General features: G+C 44.4%; 1 protein-coding gene across 1 annotated transcript in view; it reads right to left on the bottom strand.

Moving 5' to 3' along the window:
- LOC149371592 (cell adhesion molecule Dscam1-like) overlaps nt 1–21077 on the bottom strand; it is a 101152-nt gene that overhangs the window by 61109 nt on the left and 18966 nt on the right. The window contains exons 2-4 of the mRNA XM_089565861.1: nt 15501–15671; nt 8826–8981; nt 972–1307 (exon numbers count right to left, since the gene is read on the bottom strand). Of these exons, the coding sequence (XP_089421987.1) occupies nt 972–1307; nt 8826–8961 (472 nt within the window). The 5' untranslated portion in view covers nt 8962–8981; nt 15501–15671. The remainder of the gene's footprint in view (nt 1–971; nt 1308–8825; nt 8982–15500; nt 15672–21077) is intronic.

The raw sequence follows: 21077 nt of genomic DNA on the forward strand, positions 1-21077 counted from the left end.
TTCGGAGGTTGGCATGTCCTACGAAAGAGCGTCAGAACTGCACACAGCTGTGCAGGCGTTACGAGCAGCTCGTTTGTCCGGCTGTAGTAAACAGCCAGTATAGGCTAATATGTAAAGTATTTCTGAAAACTCATTTGCTTGATAGGTTGCCGCGCATTGCAGAATAAGACCACATCGTTTCTGTGCTGTGTTCTCTGTTTAGCATTTAGTGAACACTACGCGAGCAGTGAAGTATGGCTCGTGTTGAGAAGCTACCGGAGTGAGCACTATTGCGAGAGAATATTCATTTCTCTTTGGCTCTCTGCTTTGTGGCACCCGGCGAAAGGTAAGAACATACTCCCTAATCCAAAAGAACACGAATAGTAGCGCTCCTTTTACTGTGGGCTCAAAGCACCGAGGCTATATGTTCGGTTAAAAACGACAACATGTGAGTGCATTGAAGACAGACCAGTTGTTTATAAAAGATACAGCGAATGCTATGTCTTTCTATCAGCTCTGCTTAGACTACTGCTCAAGTTTGGCAGCAATTAGAAGAAGGCTGAGTGAAATCTAATCCATGAATTGTGTGTCCGCTTTATACATGTTTCAAAAATTGCCTGAATAACGTTTCCTGCTAGGATCAATTTTAGGGTCTTCCCAGCATTCTAAATAATAAATGAGCAATAAACTTATACTTGGATATACCTCCTCTCTACAAGCGTAGGACATCCTACGCTTCTGGATTGCCGATATATTTGGAAAGTAGCCATGAAGTTCATAGCTGCATCAAGAAATGTCGTCTCTTTAAAAGCCAACCGGGTTTGTACTTTCTGAAATAAAGTTCGGATGGGTTCTTTTGCTTAAAAACGCTGTGACGGACCACCTCCTATATCTCCTTGCCACCTTGTCATAGCGACGAGCGGAGACTACCCACCTGGTTAGTAACTGAAAAGCTTCGAACGTTTCCGGCAGTGAGGCATTCTTCTGCTTACCGTTGATGAAAAGGTCTGTGTATGCCTTGTCCTGGCCGGCTGAATTGTTGGCCACGCAGAGGTATCTGCCTGCGTCCTCGCCTCGCGCCACGTGGAACAGTAGCACTATGCCGCCCGAAAGCAGGGACACCCTCTCAGAGGGTTTCACTACGCCGAGTTCTTCCCCTTCACGAGCGTCGGTGGAAGGGGTGTGCGCGCCTCCCATAGCTCGAAACCACGTGTACCGGGGCGGCGGGTGACCCTGTGCGACGCACGGCAGCACTGCCCGCTCGCCTATCTCCGCTTGTACCAACCGCAGGGACTCGATCATCCGTGGTGCCAGCGTGCCCAGTGGTTCTGTGAATAAATACATAAATATGTCCGTGCTATCATAGTGCGTGGTAAGGTACTAAAAGAAGTGACCAAAAGCGTAATGGAATGCTCCACAACTCACTGTGCTGATTACTCGGCCATTACAGATGATCAGGAGGCAGCCAAGTAATTGTGCACTAGCCGAGTAATACTGCTTTTCAACATTGTGAAAATCAAGCCTATCAATGTTTGAAGAGTGGAGGGAACGTGTAAAGCAGTGTAGCTGAGTGTGATAATTATCATCGTCTTAACAATCATCATCCTCAGCCTGACTACGCCCACTGCAGGGCAAAGGCCTCTTCAATGAATCCTGCCCTTTGCCAGCTGCGGCTACCGTATCCCAGAAAATCGGCTTTACCTCATCCGCCCACGTAACTTTCTACCGCTCCATGCGGTGCTTGCCTTCTCTTGGAATCCACGCAGTTACCCTTAAGTACCAGTCGGTACCTTGCCTTCGCAATACATGCCCTGCCCGAGCATATTGCTTCCTCTTGATTTCGACTATGATGTCATTAACCCGCGTTTGTTCCCTCACTCACTCTGCTCGATTCCGGTCTCTCAGCGTTACACCATTCATTTTTCTTTTCCATAGCTCTCTGCGTTGTCCTTAACTTAAACTGAACCCCTTTCATTAGCCTCCACATTTCTGCCCCATAGGCAAGTACCGGCAAGATACAGCTGTTTCATACTTTCCTCTTGAGGGACATTGGTAAACTGCCAATCATGACCAGAGAGAAGTTGTGATAATCACGTGTGACAATCACGAGGTGTAATTTTGCGTCACTCCTAGCTTGAGCGGTTTGGTGCTGTCCAGGCATGAGTGCAAAGAAAGTGTGGCTGAATAAATACAAGCGCTAACTTATTCTCCAATTTACAAAAAAGACAACTCTATTTACGCATGGAGAATCTTGACGTCATTCTTGAGATCTATGTCGTGTTGATCACTAGCGTAATTTCGGTTTCCCCGAGGAATCCGGAATCCTTAGTGCCCCGTTAAATTTGTTTCCGAGCCTTGAAAATAGAGCTTTTGGAAAATAAAATAATATGAGAATCGTCTTGCATGCTACCCGTTCGAATATAAAAGCTTTAGGGATAAAGTCTAAGAGAATAAATATTATATATATTTCACTTTACCTACCTATATTCGCTACGTACAAAAAATGACCGGAAAATGCCTTTTATTGACTACGCTACTCGTATAATAATCCCTGCTAAGAACATTTCACGTCCAGATCGAGCAAAAGTAAGAAACTTCGGCAACCTTGAAATTCAAAATGCATGAGTAGAATTCACGTCGGTGTCGCCAAATCAACACAATTCTAAGTAAAGTTTAAGTATTAGTGGAAATGGCTGATAACATCAAATAGAGAACCAGTCTGAAAGTGTGTGGGAACCAGGGGCTGATTAGCCAAAGCACTACAAAAAAAAATGTTTTCATATCGACATCCAAAAAAATGCGTCAACGTCGCTACGGCTTTCGTTCAGTAGCACTGGGAACGATTCTTTCAATTAAACCAAGCCATTGACGTCACACTGAGATACGTGAACGTGTCTTCGAACGCATTCCGACTTGTTAAAAGTTATGTATTTATCTGACAGTTATGTATTTAAAAGTTATCTGACAGGGTACATAAATTGGTCTAGGTTACTGGACGTGCGAGAGACAGCAGCGTAAGAGAACCTGTAGAGGTTACCTTAATGAAACCTGTTGTGTGCAAGACAATAAGGCCAATTCAGCAAATAACGAAAGAAATGGACTTTCACCAGTAGTGATCACCCGTAGTAAATCAGTTGCTCCTGGTAGATGCCGCCTGGCGAAGAGAAGACAGCTTGGCGTGGTAAGCGCTAGCTTGCACATTGGTCCATGACAATAGGCAGCTAGGCAGCTTTGCAGTGTGCGCAGTTATTTAAATGTTTATATTTCTTTTTAAAACTGTTAAAATATAATTACAAGACACTTCAAGAGATGTTCGAAGATTAAAATAGCCTAGGGAGTACATTATTGGAATCCATTCGTTCAATCATTGCATCGGATGGGAAGACACCAGAGAAAATACCAAAACGTCTCGCACCAGTACGTACTCACATTTTTTTAATACAGCAGGCTGTCCTCACTTTTCATTTCAAATTTCGTTTTCTTTGTTCTCACCGGCGTTAATATGTGGACTAATGTCATTAGCAGGCGAGCAGGCTTGGCTCGCTCTCGTTTCCCTGACGCAAAAAAGTAAACTGCAGAAAAATACATGGTTCCCGTCTTCCCTTAAAGTTACTTTTAAATGGTCGCAGGCACCCTGTGCAAAGGGTTTCGAAAATTATTTGCTTATATCATTTTTTTTCGTGGGGCATTTGGCTTTGCTGCTTTGAATAAAAAGCTTTGTCCCTTGTTTTCTCAGGCGCCCATTTCCTTTCGCCTAATGACACCAAAATCCCAGACGGCTCTTCATTGATAGTCCCGCCTTGGGACTAAATGGTCCATCTGGGCTCTTTCTCCGAAGTAATCCCCCCCTCCCCTCGAGAATCCATTTGAAGCGGCCACGCAGTGTAGTTCTCCGTACTCGCTGTACAGATGGTGCCTGCAGCCAGGATCCGGAGTTATCTAGATAAAATGGCTCTCTTCACGTGAAACTCGTTCGCGACTTTGGCGCAAGAAGCGTTCATTAAGAAAACCCGGAAGATGTGCGCCAGCACCAAAAGAAGATATGCAGAATAGCAGTTTATCGATGAAATTGCAGTTTTGTGCTAAATAGCTTAGATGCTTTTTTATTTTATTAGCTCTGCGCGTTTCGTAAGCCGAGACCTCTGTCGGTGCGTGTTCGCTGTATAGTTCGCCAACAATCGTGCGTTTTTAGATGCCATTATTGCGCAGTGCAACGGGTTGAACACAAGCTTACGGAGGTGAAAGCATGCTGATACTTTTAAAGGATCCGTATCTATATTTACGTTACTGTCAGGATTCATCACAAAATGAGGGATCACTGAACTGAACCTTGGCCTGATTAAAGTGCTTTGATGAACAGTGCACTTGTCTCAGGTAAGCTTTCTAGGTTATTAGGAAACATGGTATAATCCATCACACGGCACCGTGGCAATTTATAAACGGGGGGGGGGGGGGGGGGGGGTCTCGCTTCTGATGAACCATTTAGTTTCTATTTGTGTCTGTTTGGAAAACTGAAAAAAAAATCAGTTGTTTGTTCTAGTATATTTGCTCACTTTTCAATGTGTGCCCGTTTTGGAACGTTGAGTGCTTAAGAAATTCTTGGGCCCTTGGCAGAAAGGCGAAGCCATGCGCTTCCAAGTATTTTATTTAATTAATAATTTTTTTATGTTTCATTTTGCCTAGAAAAGTAATTTCCTGCTCTCAACAACATACCTTAAGCACGAAAAACTATTATTTTTTTATCATTATGGAGAGCATCTTTTATGTTTTATGGAAGTATAATAAGTGAACAACAGCTGTCATGCTTGGACACCCAGCAACAGCACGGAAAAGAAGGAAATACATACATGGGGTTGTTTATTAAGTATAATAGCACTTTTGCTTTTGACAGAGATAAATGACCCCCATCATGACCCGGCCTATATTTTTTTATGCACGCTTTCTACTTGCTGCAATTCTTAAATTTCTGCAATGCAAAAAAAGCAGCACACAAGAATAACGTGTATTGTTTTCCTTCTTTTTTTGGCTTTACACCCTTTGCGACGTCAAATCATTTAGTGTTAGAAGCGAATACTACTTGAGCTAAAAGTTTCCCAAGCATTTTGAAGAAAATAAAGATGTCCAAAAACATTCACCTTGATCTTTAGTGCTTTTTAAAGATTGCTATTATCAAAGAAATGGCTTGTACAAGCGCTGTCTGTCGTTTGAAACTTCTACAACATGAGAGCAAAATGCCACTGTAAATATGCTAGCGACCCGGAAAAGTTCTCCAGAACCTTATGTGTAGATCCCATCAAGAGCTTCATATTCGACAACAAAAAAAGAGGGAGTTTTCTATGAACTGAATACAATGTGAATGAAAATGATGGCAACTAGTGCTGCAGGTTGCTCTACTTTGATGTTTTGCATGTTTTCTTAGGAAATAAACAAAGCCTATTTTTGTATATAGAGCTAATCGAAATCCTTGGGCTAGCTTGTGTAGACATTTCAGGCCGAATAAAAGACGTGTGTAGACATAACGCACAAATCTAGGCATTCGCGGTAGTTCACGATAAATGAGACTAAAGTGTGCTCTAACTGCCTTCACATTGAAAACAAAATCTCCCCTGGCTTTGATGCGTAGCTTTCCTCGAAGCTCGAAGGTCTAGCATGTAACTGCAGAGTGCGCATAATTGAAAGAAGTCAGAGTTTTCATGACTTTCTTATGAAAACAAAAAAAAATTGCAATGAAAACCTGTGTATGCCAACGCTATTAGTCGACAATCTGCAAACCCTTCAGAATAAGGCCGATGTCTGCGTGTTTTACTCACACAGACTTCAATAATACATATTAGCCACTCGTGTTCACCTAAGTTCAATAAACGAGTAGCGAAAGACAGAAACATACACATAGATTTTCGCTAAAAATCTGGATTTCGTGTGACCAGACTCCCGTCGGGGGTGGTGACTGCTAAAGGGCTGCTCTGGTTACCTACCGTCAAACGAAATAATATGTTTGTGCTGTTTGCTAGACATGCTTTAAGCGGTAAAAACAACATTCATGCTGAAAGAACCCTGATTGCTCGAAATACCGGTATAATTAGTTCTTTGTGGTTCGTTTCTTTCTGGAGCGAAAAGTTGTTACGGGGAGCCTAGATTGGACAAGGCTTCAGCATAGGCCGCGTAGAAGCCGCAGCTCCGACGCAGCACCAGCACTATTTGCCCGCCCCTGCCCTCTTTGTGTTCGCTACGGCTAGGAGAAGATCTCTCCTGTAGCTGCGACATTACGTTTCCTACCAAGTATATAGCAGACCTGCAGCTTCAGCTTGAGTTAAATAGGACAATTTTCGCAAAATAAACGCGAGCTCACTTAAAATAGCTTGTTCCGGTAAACTTCGTGCCACAAGTCATTAGAGCCGTATTTGTAAATATATCATAACGCAATTCGAACCCCTTTCTCAGAAGTGCTCATTTTTCCATCTTTTTCTTTTTTAAAGCATACAGTTAAGAGCATACAGGTCACTTATCATTTGTCCTGGGTATGTGTTGCCATATATCCTGAGATGCCGCGCGCTCAAAATTATTTCTCTCCTCTTTTGTTTCGGCAACAATTACCATCTTGCAAATCATTTACCATTTTCCCTGGTGTGTGTTCTGTTTTAAGTTGCCCTCCTAGACGCTTCTAGGCAAAAGTGATATCCCGCGATCCCACTTATATTCGTCGTCTGCTCCCTTCTGCACGATGTACGGTTTGGAAATGCGTCGTTGGGTTGAGATACAATTATTCGTTTGTCGGCGTACGTGTTGCAGTGAGATCACATGAGTGTACCGAGCGAACTTCTGCGCCTGGTATTAGCTTCGCAGTTTTTTGCGGCTTAGAGAAAAAGCTAGCGGGAAGCACCTCTCCTTCGCCATTGCACACACGGGTGCGTGGAATCAGCTCAAATCAGGTGTCCTCGTGACTATGAGAAGAACCGTCCGTCCGTAATGGCAGAATCGGGCCGAACGCGTTCCGGTACGCGAGGCAACTGGGCTTCGCGTTCAAATTTAACATCACTCCCGGATGAAGGCAGTATGTGCATTTCAAGGACGGATTGCATCAACGGATCAATCGCCCGGTAAACGTGCACTAGATGATGAACAGCGCGCTCGCGAAGTCAAACAGCCGCCGGAACGGCTACGCGCGGACAGCCTTTCCCTCATCTGCTCGTATTAAGCCATACTCTGACGCTGTAGTCATTTTTTGTGTTCGAAACATTTCCGTTATAACATGTTGCTTCTATGCATAAAGAGTCAGAAATTTTATAGACGAAGGTACTATTTTTCGTTTAAATGCGAATTCGAAGCATTAATACAGAATTCGTATGCTGAAACGACAACAATGCTGCATTCTTGCTGCGAATTATTTGGCGTGTCGACCAAGCTCGCGAGGCGCTTTTCATTTTATGTAAGCTCTATCCAACTTTAGTGCTGTCCTGTTTGTCTTGTCGTCCTTGGTCCCTCTTTGATTTCTACAAAGAATTCCAACTAACGTGATAAATTCTGGAAAGCAAAGGTCAGAGTTTCAGCGGAAAATCGAGGAAAATATTGATAGAATTTCTGCATTAACTTCTGGCTTGCATGTATTGATGAAATTGGCTTTCGCAATACTCGAACGCCCCTGTTCTCAAGCTAATATGTGTTGCTATAGTAAACAACTTAAGAAGTAATTTTGAACGAGTTCACCTCTTTTGGATAGGAAGCAGGTGTCCCCATGCTTTCATATAGATGCACCTATCCTCGTACTGCATGCCGCAGTCGATAACACAGTAAGCATATTATCAAACAAAAACACGCCCAGGCTTTCAACCAGGCGAAGGGGACAGACACGTGCTATGATAGATTCCTTTCTTCGCGCCGTCTATCCTTCTCTGACACGTCGTCACAGCCTACCGAATCGAGTCGCCGATGCAGCGTCCTTTATACGCCTTGGCTAGCTAACGCTACTCGTTTCCGGAGTGGCCAGCGGTGGAGCTGCAGCGATAACAGCGCTCTATTCGCCCGAAGAAGCCCGGCGGGGGCAGGTGCGGCCTGCGTGCGGGAACCTATATCTCCTTTCCTGGACACAGTGCACTCGGCACGCGGTTGAAATACTCCGGAATATTACCGCCAGCAAGAAAAGGCATGGATGAACAGAAAGGAGGGCAGATGGGCCGGGGGAATGGCTTATATTGACCAAGCGAGGCTTGGAAGCGGAAACCAGGGAACCCAGGACTGTAACAGTGCAGCCTGTAAATATCTTGCAAATAAAATGAAATTTTACGAAGGAAGCACTCGTGAATGGCGCGCATTCCTCGAGTAAAACAAACAGGAAGAACTGATTGGTTGGAAATCTTTTATTATAGGCTTGAGTATAAACTGGATCAGGCGATCGTGCTAGGTGGCCGTCAATAAGAAGTACGGAAAAAAAATGGGTGTGGCTTAGCTTGGTATATCCCGGTAATTGCGAAAGCAATATCCGTAGCTACGCCATGGTTCAGCTGGTAGTGTAGCTGGTGGTGGTGCTTGTGGTTAGACTTTTGGTGACACATTGGTTACCCATTCCAATCTAATCCAATCTAATATGCTAATATGGTAGCTATCGGCCTCGCTACGCGACGGGCTGAAAGTGCAACTAGTATTGCTTTCGCAGTAAAAACTTCTGCTAGAGCGGAATTCTGCTGCGCAATGCAAACCACTGAAAATATTTGCGCTAAGAAAGCTGGGTTGCGAAAACGCAAATCAGTTACTTTTTCGTAATGCGTACTACTATACAAGCATTAATATCGTGCCAGCAAGGAGGAACACAACCCCAGTATGCAATGGATTGATCAGGAGTTTGAACTCACCTGTCACGACCACCTTCCCTGCGTTCCCGCTGATGTGGCTCTGACCGGTGAGGGAGTCGTGCACTTGACAGCGGTAGCTGTGGAATGCTTCCGACGCTGTCACTTCGCGCAAAATCAGTTCACCGGTAGGTAGCATAACGTAACGACTGGGCGTTCCTGTAAGCAAAGAGAAGTGATAAGAGAAATTTCAAACTAGTCTTGCAGTTCACTAAATATATTCGCACGCTTTCAGTAAGCAAAAGTTTTTTAAAAGAATTTTGATATTTTGGAGCTGACGTACAGTCATTGGACTGAGACAAGATGCTGCGGGAGGAATTTGCGACAAAATCGTGGCCATAAAATTTCGTTTCGTTTTTAGCGTAAGAGCAGCTTCGAGCAAATAAAATCCGCATGATACACTTGTCGCTTCTACGAAAAGGTTCAGGTTTGGATTAGTCATCATCATCGACATCTATCTATCTCCAGTGCAGACGAAATGCTTCTCCCTAATAAGCTAAATAAATCTTTAATTCAACTGCCACCTGCCACGGTGGATAATTTGCTAACAGTTCGGTGGGCACATTGTGATGACGTCACAAGATGATGTGACCTGGTCGTTGTTATTAGGCCACACCCCAGGCCTGGTTACTGAAATTCATCGAAAATCTTATTTCTTTTTCATCTGGTGCAGAATTTCGCTGCACCGGTATTCGTATCGTGCGCATCCCGCAACGTCTGCTGGTTGCTATACCCCAGCATATACGTCAGCCGGTTGCTATACCCTATTATATAACTATAACAATGGTAGAGCTCAGCTTCTGATTTTTATTTTTATAACGGGGCGAAAGTAGCCGTAACAAACCCTCGTACACGTATCAGGTACTTCCTTCATATTGCGTCTATGAGTTACATCACCTCCAATTTTAAATCGTCCCTGTCAAACAGTTTATTTCGGCGAGACCAAGGACGAAGGCAATATGTGAGCCCCTGGGCAGCACTTTTGCCAGAAAATCTTCTCACTAGAACAAACTGCACTCAGTGGCATTTTTGGTATCTGGAAACCGGTACAAAAGCATCTGAGAGACAACAAAGAGGCCGTTTTATAGCTGTTTTCTCTTCTGTACTTAATCCATTGTGTCGCTCTTACAGCGAGATCTGAAAAAAATGATCAGCAGCTGCAGTTTGCTGTTTAAAATAGTACGAAAGTGAATTCAGTTTATTGCCTTTTGTTATACAGCGTGCTCGGCAGGTCAGTATGGGAGCTTTAAATTTGACACCTCAGTATTTGTTGATAAAACGCAAAAAAAATGAAGAGAAAATTGGAGATGATGAGAGGCCAGAGGACACTACTTGAACTAATTTTATGACGTGTGATATATCGTATTGCACTGGGAGGCACCGTTTAGACATTGATCATTTTCGTTTGGCATACGCATGACCATTTTAGCCATAATATTTTAACCACGCATTGATTTTGTGGTATACCAAGGTATTCCTCATTTAAAGTAGCCTTTCTTTGGCACAATATAGATATCACATTGTCCCTTTTTTCCATCAGGTCTCGTTTTCCCTCTCGGTGCCGTGGCATTACGATTTAACTAGTGACGTCGTCAGTATTTCAAGGACTCGAGAAATTCACACCACCTATTTGAATGCACCTTTTGGAATGAAACGAATGAGCAGTATACAAATGCAATAGTATTTAGGCAATTTTATTTCAGCTGGCTATTTTTCAAGACGATCGTAAACTTCCGCGCTCACACTTTATTCCAGACACCGATATTTTAAAAAAAGCTGATTGCTCTTTACTCATTCTTAAGCCGAAAGCCTTTTATGGCTCATGACTCGCCAGGGTGTCAGTCCGTCCGTGCGTCCGCGGCACCTGTCAATCATCAGTATGGTGGTAAGAATGGTTAACGGGTTACATGAAAAGTCAATAATGATAGTTAATGTTGTAGTAGTAGATCTGTGAACAGTAGTTAATGGTAATTAGTTAATCATGAATAGTTAATTATTGAATGATAATTAGACAAATAGTTACTGAAAATTTGTTACTAATATGCAGTAAACACGCAAACCCACTCAACGAGCACATTGCGCATGCGCGGTGCCCCCATGCGCGATCCTCTTGTGGTTGAACAGCAGCGCATGCGCAATGACGTCACAAGATTGCGCAATGGTCATACCACCCAGTGCTCTCTCCTCAGTTGCTCTCTGAACATTTGCCCAGGACGGATGAAACCCGCGCGTGCTCTTATGTCGCCCGCTACGAAACGCACTCGCGATGCCGAACGGAAGCGCTTGAAGAGTCTGCAACACCGCGCCTACCGAGAGGATCCATAATGCTTAATGGATCCGTCAGAATCGCCTGTCAGTCACTCCTACAAAGAAGCCCCAAGGTGCGGAGCGCAAGTGTCAGACTGGAGGCCACTCAATTTCTCGGACCACAGGAGGAATGGTTGCAGCTGTAGACCCCAAACGTCGTCTTCCAATAAAAGCGTGTTAATAAAGATACAGTCTGGAAACAGGTCTCGTTCCAGACAGAGTCAGCATCAAGAGTCGCCAAACAATCTTCAACAGTTGCCAAGCACAGGGCAGCGACAGATGAAGTTAAAGGCTTTCGCCTCTGCGCATTTTAGATCGTCAAAGTGTTACCCTGAATTTTTAAGTTTCCTCAACCAAAAAAGTACTGCTTACTAGGCTATGCTACTCAATTGTTTTCAATCACCTAGGGCACCCTGCAGTTTTCAGATCACGGTTACTTAGTTAGGACGCCCTGTACATTATGTTTGAATATCTGGCAAGGAAGATTAAATTCCAAGACCACTTTACAATATTTACCAAAATCTTGTCCGCACTTTCCAGTTTTTCTTCCACAAACTTAACAATAATAACACTGTAACAAAAATAATAGATATAATTTATGATGTTTTTTACGTCACTACTACCCGTTTAAGACACAGGTCCTAGTGTTTAGGGCATATGAAGGCGGCAGTAAGTTTTTGCGCTTAGTTAACACCTATAACGATGTATGAAGAGTAAAGATAATTTTCACTGCACATAATTTTCACTACAAAACATGTATTGCAAATATCCCTTGCAATGCCATAGTTTACAAAGAAGATAATCTGAGTATTTTTTGTGGCCATGAATCATAGCATTGCGCTATTGTTTGTTTTTGTTCGCGTACTAGTATTATGCACCATTCCGCTTGCCCTCTTGCCATTGAATCTCCTGTCGACAGCCGACGCTCTGCGCTCATTAGTTTGCCGCGTGCATTACTCGGCCGCTTTGCGCTGTCGGCTTGCCTTGCCCGTCGCAAGCGGTTAGCTTCGACTCGCTTGCGTTGCGAGCAAGTTGTTGCTGGGCATCCAAATACTCGTTTTGATGGTGGCTTCATCACGACAGCGGCTACCATCTACGTCCCGACCGCACACAACAAGCACGCAGAGCGCGCCGTTCTCGCAGTCTGCTTGCTGCATACCTTTCTCCTTCCTTTCCTAGCCAGCCGAAAACTCTTTTCATTTGGTCCGTCGCTTATATCGCTTATACTTATATGACTTTCACTTATGATGACGTTCATACGCCCGCCATCTCGCGGTTGTAACAATGCCGGCGCCTTTCTTTGCTTTTTGCCTGTCTGAAGTCCTGGATGTCAGACACGTGGATACACGCCCGGGCCTCCGCTCTCCTCGTTAATAACGTCTGTTGTTGTAATAAAAGAAATGGCGCCTAAAATACGCGGAAGTGCGCTCTCCTGCTACATTCGCACCCCCTGTGTAGCATTCGCAGAGCCGGTAACTCGCCCTTCGTACATGCTGTATTCACTCATTCGTCGATACATCTTGTAAGGTCAAACACACCAGAATCAGGTTCAAGGATCAGAAACAGGGGAAAATAATGTTTGAATGCCACATCGGTAGATGAACGGTAGTTACAGTCCTCCAACACTGAATTATGGTGACCGGGGCAACGCGTCGCATATCGGAGTTCCAGGGGCGCCATGAGACCCTTATCGCTGGAAACGACACACTTGCGCTCTCAGTGCAAAAGTCAACACTTCATTCCGAAGGATGCGTTAAGAACACGCGAGACGTTAACGCCGCCAGTTCGTTATGAACAGCTGTCGATAGCAGACAGCGTGATTCGAAAGACATAAATTGCTGCGAGGCTAGGCGACTTGGAAAATTTTCGTCTTTACAGTACGCATGGGGATGGTGTGGGGAAGCTCCGTGTTTTCCTTCGTATCGGGATTACCTGATGATTTTCGCGGCTCTTTTGATAAAGTAGGGCTCGCGAAACATTTCTGCAGTAATGACGCAACAACTGCAGAACTTTGCGAAGGCTGCGGAAAGGCTGTGATATACTCATCAGGATGTCTGGCGTCGTCCTGTTCGACCCTTTCCACCCTCTGTAGCCGATTTTCTTCTTTACCGCGAGCGTGCCTAGCATAATGTTTGACCCCATTGATTGGAAAGCGCAATTTTCGAAAAACGAGTCAACCTAGTATATGGAAGTAAATGAGGTACTAGTGAAACTATGAACGCTCAAGACCCATGCCTCTCTATCACCATACTGCTGACACTAATGTGACTTTCCTTTTCGACAGGAAAGCAGCTACAAAGATAACTTAGTGCATTTACAACGTCCAAGTCCGAAAGAAAAGAGAACGACATAGTTTTATTTTATTAGCAACAAAACAGTTGTCAGCGCTTGTCGGTCAATCTGAACATAACAATACGTGGGAACAAGTTCAGCATCAATGATCGGAGTGCTCCAGGCTACGGGTATGCTGGTGACCGTCCACTAAACTCTCCAGCGTCAAGAAATGGGAGCTTGACGCTGGGGAAAGCCAACTGAGTGTTGGCTTCGCCGACTTGGGGCGTGCGTATGCCTCAAGGGCTTTGTAAGCAATACTGATACCAAAATTCCTGCACAAGGTGATCTTCCCGAGCACGGCGTGCCGTGCTTTGAAAATAGACATCTAATTGTCGTCGGCCAATTACGTCGACGTACTCACTAGGTGTCACTTGTGAAGCACATTCGAGACATAGTTATCGGCGATGTTGTGAGGCTGTCTTGCAACATGGCATTCATCTCTGTGAACACCACTGCAGAGCACCACCGCGGAGGACCACCACGGAGGGCCACGCGTGTAGGCCGACACTAGCCACCGGCCCCTTGAAGCCTTAACGATCCACCGTGCTAAAGCACTTTGAGGTATTACAGAATAACTGTGGGCGACCACATCAGATGATAGGTTATTTGCCAGTCACAACCCATATCTCTTGTGATCATTGTTTGTAGTTGACTCGTCTTGTCAAACAACGGGGCTGCAAGAGAAGCAGTTAACAGAACAAAGTAATGCTCTCAGTTTAGCATTCCTAAGCGCGAATTATGGTGCGAAAGAAAGTTTTTGCAGAGGGACGGCACCACCCTGTACCTGAAAGCGTGAGTGAGGTGTTCACTCACACAGCCGCTTATGCGTGTTTCCTTTCCTTTCGAGAATTTCGCGCACAGGTGGAAGTCGATGAAGAATGCACAGAGCGAGAAAGAAAGAAAGAAGAAAGAAGTATTTATCTAGCATAAAACATGAAATACAAAGAGACAATTTCAGGGACCCAACAAAATTTGTTTAAGGGTCCCGACAGCAGTTTAAGGAGAGGCAGTTTAAGAAGAGGTGGCAGTTTAAGGAGAGGTGTGATCGGTTGAGGCGGTAGCATAGTGCTCTCGAGCAGTGGCCAGCGCCGCTACTCTGATCGCGCCGCAGAGGGTTTCGAAACTCAGTCGCGGAAATATTTACTTTATTTCTGCACGTACCTGAGAGGCTTCAGACACACCTCGCGGATGTCTAGCGAAATAGTGCTTGCGCACTAAAAGCATCCGTTCTGTTTTCAAACAAAGCGTCACTCACTAAAGCCAGGCTGTATAGAACTCTCTCCGTTCAATCGATTCTTCGTATTGATCCCTCAGCACTTCCTTCTTCCCTATATCCTTTCCTGGAAGGCACAATAGTGCCTCACATTTTCCCAGCCCCATGGCCTAGTGCACCGCTACAAGCGAACTGACGGAGCGAGCGACGCGACGGCCCGGAGCGCAGGCCCACCAAGTTGAGCGGCAGAAACGAGCCGGCCTCTTCCGTGGGAGTATATTGATGGGGCCGCGAGGAGAGCGAAATAGAACCAGAGGCGATGCGCGAGAACGGGTCTCGCTTGTAACGACTGAGCGTTCCGCGCTGCAGCGAAGCCCCTAATTACGCCACTCGTTTCCAGAAGCCTTCCACGTGAGTCAGCGTAAGAAGATCGATGATTGTAGCGCGTCGCAAAAGGTGGAGGCCAGCGACATCGAAAACAGCATGATCTGTGTTTTGCTTGCGTCAGTTCGAATGTTTTGCGGCATACGCTTGGCTTATTAGAGGATAAATAGTGGTGAGGGTTTAGTATAAAGCAAGGCAAGCTAGGTTCAAAAAGGGGTAAATTTTCGTTTCATTTTATGCTCTTCACTGAAAAATTCTTTTCTCTTGAATCACAGCAATTTAATCACAAACGACACAATGTTATCAACTGTATCATATTTGCGGCTTAGGAAGGAATGTGCCAAGCAAGCTAAGGCGGACGTTTCTCTTGCTTCAAAGCGGGTAGGTAGTTAAAAGTACAGGTAATGCGGCGCTTTATCATGTCGCAAGCTCGTACTCACCGCGCTGTCCGATATTTCCTGCCGTAGCCACAGAAAGTCCGTCAGTGCGTACCCATGACGTCACTGAGACATAGTCCCTGACTGCGGCTGGTAGGCTGCACCTCAGGACGGCTGCGTTGCCTCGAACGGCGTAGACGTCCTGCACGGTTGCTGCGAAGCTTTGCGGCACAACTGCAAATTCAGGAATAATACAGAGAGAGAGAGAGACAGGGGTCGTGATTTTACCTGCAAACTTCGAAGCACTTCAACCAGCCCAGGGCCTGAGCCTTCTGGACATGACCCATTCAAAGTGTACTCCTAGCACAATCTGTGAGCCGTTCTAGAATGTACAATGTGAGCCGTTCAGTGTATTGCACTCTTGCACCGACTGTGGAAGGCCGAATAGACTGTAAACGTTTCAGTCTCCGTTCATTTTGATGGCACGAATGCAGAGCTGTGGCATTTCTTCTAATCATATGAGCCCCGCATAAAAAATGAGCATGTTTACCTGTATCTATTCTTTCCATTGCTTGGGTGATACTCCGAACTTTTGAAAACACTTGAAACACTAGCGTTTTTTTATAGGCTAACATTGTTTACATCCTTACCATAACCTTTTAGTGGAGGACTGTAAGATTATATCTTTTAGAACAAAGTGAGCGGGACAACAAAACGCAAGGTTCACATACATACGAGAGCACCCGCAGCGAAAAAGCAGCGGGAAACACCTAAGAATATTTTCTATAGCCTCTACTAGCAGTTCCTTATAAAAACCCGAACAAGAAAGCTCTTGTCCCATTCTCAACGTAAGTTGAAAAATCGGAAGCAAAAACTTATGTCGTCTTCCTTCGCTTGGCTTCTTCACCAGCTGCCGCCGATAAAGTTCCGGCATCGAAGCAGCCCGAACATTGTTGAAAGAAGCCGATTATCACAGCAGGTTTATTCTTCCCAGCGCTCAGCTTTCGAAACATACAAAATTTTTGCAAGAGTTCGATGTAAAAGTAAAATATCTTGTCAAAAGGAAAATTTCCGTTCCTTCTTGTTTCCTTAAAAGGTTCTCGAACTACCAAGGACACCGTTTCTAAGCTTTTAATGGTACATTTTTTTTTATTTTCCGGGCGGGGTGGCTGGAGCCTCGTTTTACGTTTCAGGTCATACAATAGGGAGATATTTAAAAGCACAGGCAAGGTACGCGCAAAAAATCACAAAAAGAATAACTCCACTCATTGCCCCTGCGGCGTCAAAAAGGATTCAAGGTTTTTATACCAGCGCACAAGGAAGGTACATGGGTTTTTGATGCCACAGCCCATAAAATAGACGCCACTTAATAAATTTCGTGCTTTAAAATGCATCTTATGTACTCACAATCACAAAAAACTATCATGATTTCTAAATGATTGTCAGAAAGCAATTCATAACAATAAAGATACGCTCTCCGTTTAATATATTCACAAAAATGCTGTTAAACTACAAAAACACAGTTATAAGCATGTTGAACAGCTCGTGGTGGCTTAAAAATACGTATTATGTGCACTGTTTGTGCCTGTTAGATATGTATAAACAATCAACCGATTCAAGATGTGCATGCTTATTACGATGGAGGGTAATAAGTTATCGGGTGCTGCCGCGAGCGACAAAACAAAGATGTATCACGTCCTATGCAAATGTCTGCCGAGTGTGGTGGAGCCTTGACAAAGTACAAACCGTGCTCATATTACGTAAATACTCTATTTGGAGCTTTTTACATGAGGGATTGCCTCGATTCATAAACAAAATAATATTGTCGTCATTAAAATCTTTAACGAAGAAGTAATTCTTCTAACTCGGGCATTTTTTTTGGTGGTGTCTCTTTGTTGATTTTGTATTTATCTTCAATAAATTTAGCAAAACACTTATCCTTGCGAAAGCAATATCTTGAAACGGGCAAATAGAAAAGACATCAGGGCTTCACTCAGGCATAATCGTGCCGTATGGCATTGAAAGCTTCCCTTTTGCTTTTCAATGCGAGCTTAGTTGTTCCCACAGTGAATTGAACACCTGCCTTCGCACTATCAATAAAAGTGATTAAAACAGGAAGTCTGGGCGATGTCATTTTTTTTAATAATGTTAATAGCAGATCGTGCTTCCTACTTTGTGCTGAATGTTGCACCGCAACATATGTTCTTTGAAAAAAGAAAAAAATGACCGGCAATTATGCGATCTGATACGGTAGGTGGTAAATCAGCTTTAGCTGTGTCTGCTTTATCGTTTCGCTTTTTTAACGATCACTTTCCCATTGAGCATTTCAATTTCATTTCGCCGCAACTTTTTCGTTGCTATGCTAGTATAGGCTTCATTTGGATGGAAAATTCTCGCGGGTGGAGGTGGATGATAGGTGGCTGCATCGGACACTCAGATCAAGGCGTTTTCTCCGAATAAGGACTATTATGTTAAAGCAGCAAAATCACTGAGAAGTTTCGTATTGCACGTACACTGCATATGTCGAACGTAAATTGTAACCCAATAATTTCAGAATGCGGAGAAATGCAAACATTGTCAAGCATTCACGATTGAAAGCCGCGGTGGCTCAGTGGCTATGGTGCTCGGCTGCTGACCCAAAAGACGCGGGTTCGATCCCGGCCGCGGCGGCTGGAATTTCTTTGGAGGAGAAATTCTAGAGGCCCGTGTACTGTGCGATGACAGTGCACGTTAAAGAACCCCAGGTGGTCGAAATTTCCGGAGCCCTCCACTACGGCGTCTCTCATAGCCTTAGTCGCTTTGGGACGTTAAACCCCATAAACCAACCAAACCAACCGATTGAAAGCGCTGTGCCATGTATTCACGTAAAAAGCGAAAAATATTTTTCAGACTGATAAGCACACAGTCGCATCATGGGGCTAGTTAATTCGCCTAGACAGACTGACAACTCCAATGACATCAGCAAGAAGAGATGATTTCACGAAGAATAAATGTGGTACTATGCGAAATGAAGCTTCGTAAACTCGTACGAAATGCTGACGGCAACGGTACACAGGTGTTATCCCGTCTTGTTTTTCGGGCGAGCAAATTACTGCCTGCTGGAAACAGTAAGCAATGCGTGGCCACACGGGTTGCTCAGAATTGTTAAGAGAGACTTACCTCAATCTTTCTGTGTAGGTCTGGCTATGATAACCAAACCTGCTGGTGCACTATCGGAGTATAGGGTTTTTTTTTTTTTTTTTGCTCTGAGCTTTCACTTGTGTGGCGTCTAGTTAGGTGAAAGAACCAGGACCACGATGAGAAGCTGCTCTTGGTCATTCACTTCATTGTGTGGGACAGCCGACAAGAATGCAACAATGCAAGTAAATATGCTCAAGAATATGTGGACCTGCGAAGCCTTCAGACCTCAATTGCTTTGCAGTTTTTGCTTCTCTAGTTTCATGCCGCTTACCCCATTCAAGGACATTTCTTGTAATGAGCCCTGTTAGTACACAGCTTCCGATGAAAGTCAGCGAACTATTATTTCTTCCGTGATGTCACAAATTACCTTCCAAGAGAAACTAACTATAACTTCGAGGTTACCATTCGAGGTGTATCTTAGAGGCTTTCAAGCGTAGTTGTGTAGTTGAAGTATTTATGCAGCCAGCGCTTGTGGTTATTGCTGCCCCGTCTTGTTATCTCTCTTTATGCATGTTCCCTGGTAAGAGCCACTGGCTGGCGGATCTATCATTTCGATAGCCACCTTAGAGCCACATTTATCTGGAATGATTGAAAATGCACGACAATCTTTTTACGGTGTTCGAAACTGCCCTATTATAAGCGTCTTATCTCGGCATGGTCCGTCATAATCTTTACATTCAGAGCAGTCGAGAACCAAGGCAATTAATATCTTAATTAACCTTCGATCCCTGTTTTGCTTGCGGGCACAAGATCACCTAATAAACAGTTTTCCGGATTCAAGCACATCTTTCAGTCTTCTTTAGGGACTGCCAGCAGTTACCACAACCTGACAATTTACTCGAGAACGCCTATTCGACTAGGCTCTCAAACGTTCCAAACGGCTTTAGGGTTCTTTGTTTGTCCAGTTTCAGATTGTAAGCTTGCCAAGCAACGGAGTAGGGCATCTTTTGGAGCAACGTGTTATGAGGAAACCATGATTTTTGCTGTAGCAGTGAACCGTTTCAGACGTTTAACGTTCGTACTATTTAGGGACAACCGGAGTAAGAGGAAATGCGGCAGCAAGGAGGAAAAAGAAAAGAAGGTGATGCGTACATCATCTGTCGCACACCTTTGAGCACGGAACTGTGCATATCTAGGCAGATACAGTGTTTTTTTAAAGTAAGGCTGAGATCTGGGCGAGTTGGTATGCATTCATACTGGTGAACAGCGCAAAAAAGGCGGGACAACAACAAGACAAGCGCTGACTATCAACTGGGTTTATTGAAGGACGGAAGGGTATATATACAAAAACATAACGCAAAGAAGTAAGAGATAGTGTGAAAAGGGCCGTGAAAATCAAAACTTATGTCACATGTGAAGTGATGTAAGCCAATTCCTTGTTGCTAAGTGCCACGGAAGGACTGCTGATGCATTCGACACCTTGCCTGTGGATGTGATGCGCTTCCATTATTTCGCGCGTGAGTTTATCTTTATGGCGGAACAGAACTTCGGTTTTCTTGTACTCCGGTGCGCACTTGCACTTTTTGCAGCGGAACTTTGTGCGCGGAAGCCCGCCGTCCTGTTCTGATTTCCTTTCTTGCTCCCTTTCATGATGGCATTTGCACTTTTGACAATGAGCGGCAACGTGGCTAAGAGGGTCACTTTTCCTTGTGTTTTCATGCTCCATGAGCCTTTTGTTTACGCATCTGCCGGTCTGCCCGACGTAAACAGCACCGCAAGAGAAGGGAATTTTGTACACCACGTTTTCTGCACATGGTACAGAGGGTGAAACATGGCGTACCTGGCAGCCTTCCTTCTTCTCTTCCTTAGCCTGTGCAACCTGCTTGCACATGGAGCTCAGTTTGTGGGGAGCAGAAAACACAACATCGACATCATACCTGCCGGCAACCTTCTTGAGACCGTGAGACAAGCCGTGCGTGTAAGGAACCACCGCTGGTCTTTTCACCTTCTTGCCTTCATTGGGTCGGCCATTTTTTACAAATTTTATCAGCTTTTCGGAAGCCCTGGAAATTATTTCATCCGGATAACCATTTGCGCGTAATCTGCAAACCTGCATTGTGATGCTATCAGCAGTCTTCTCATGGCACGAGTTTTTGCTAGCGGATTTCAGGCACGATACCGCTATACCTTGTTTTATAAGTTTGGAGTGACACGATGTAAAATTCAACAATGGTTTTTCAGACCTCGGGCAATAATACCAGCAAACATGTCCACGTTCAATAAATAAAGCCAAATCCAAAAACTGAAGCTGATTGCCGCTTGGAACCTCAGTTGTAAACTTGAGGCCGCGTCCGTATTCACTGAAGACCTTCAAGACATCAGCGAGCTTTCTTGGCAAACTGCCTTCATGAGCAATAACCAGGAAGTCATCTACGTACCTAAAGATACGAGTGACCATGCCTTCTGACGCTTTGCTAATATCAGAGTCAACATTGCCAAGAAAGATATTAGCCAAGACTG

The sequence above is a fragment of the Amblyomma mixtum genome, chromosome 1, assembly GCF_055824585.1.
Source record: "Amblyomma mixtum isolate Tamu chromosome 1, ASM5582458v1, whole genome shotgun sequence".
In the NCBI taxonomy this organism is placed as follows: Eukaryota; Metazoa; Arthropoda; class Arachnida; order Ixodida; family Ixodidae; genus Amblyomma; species Amblyomma mixtum.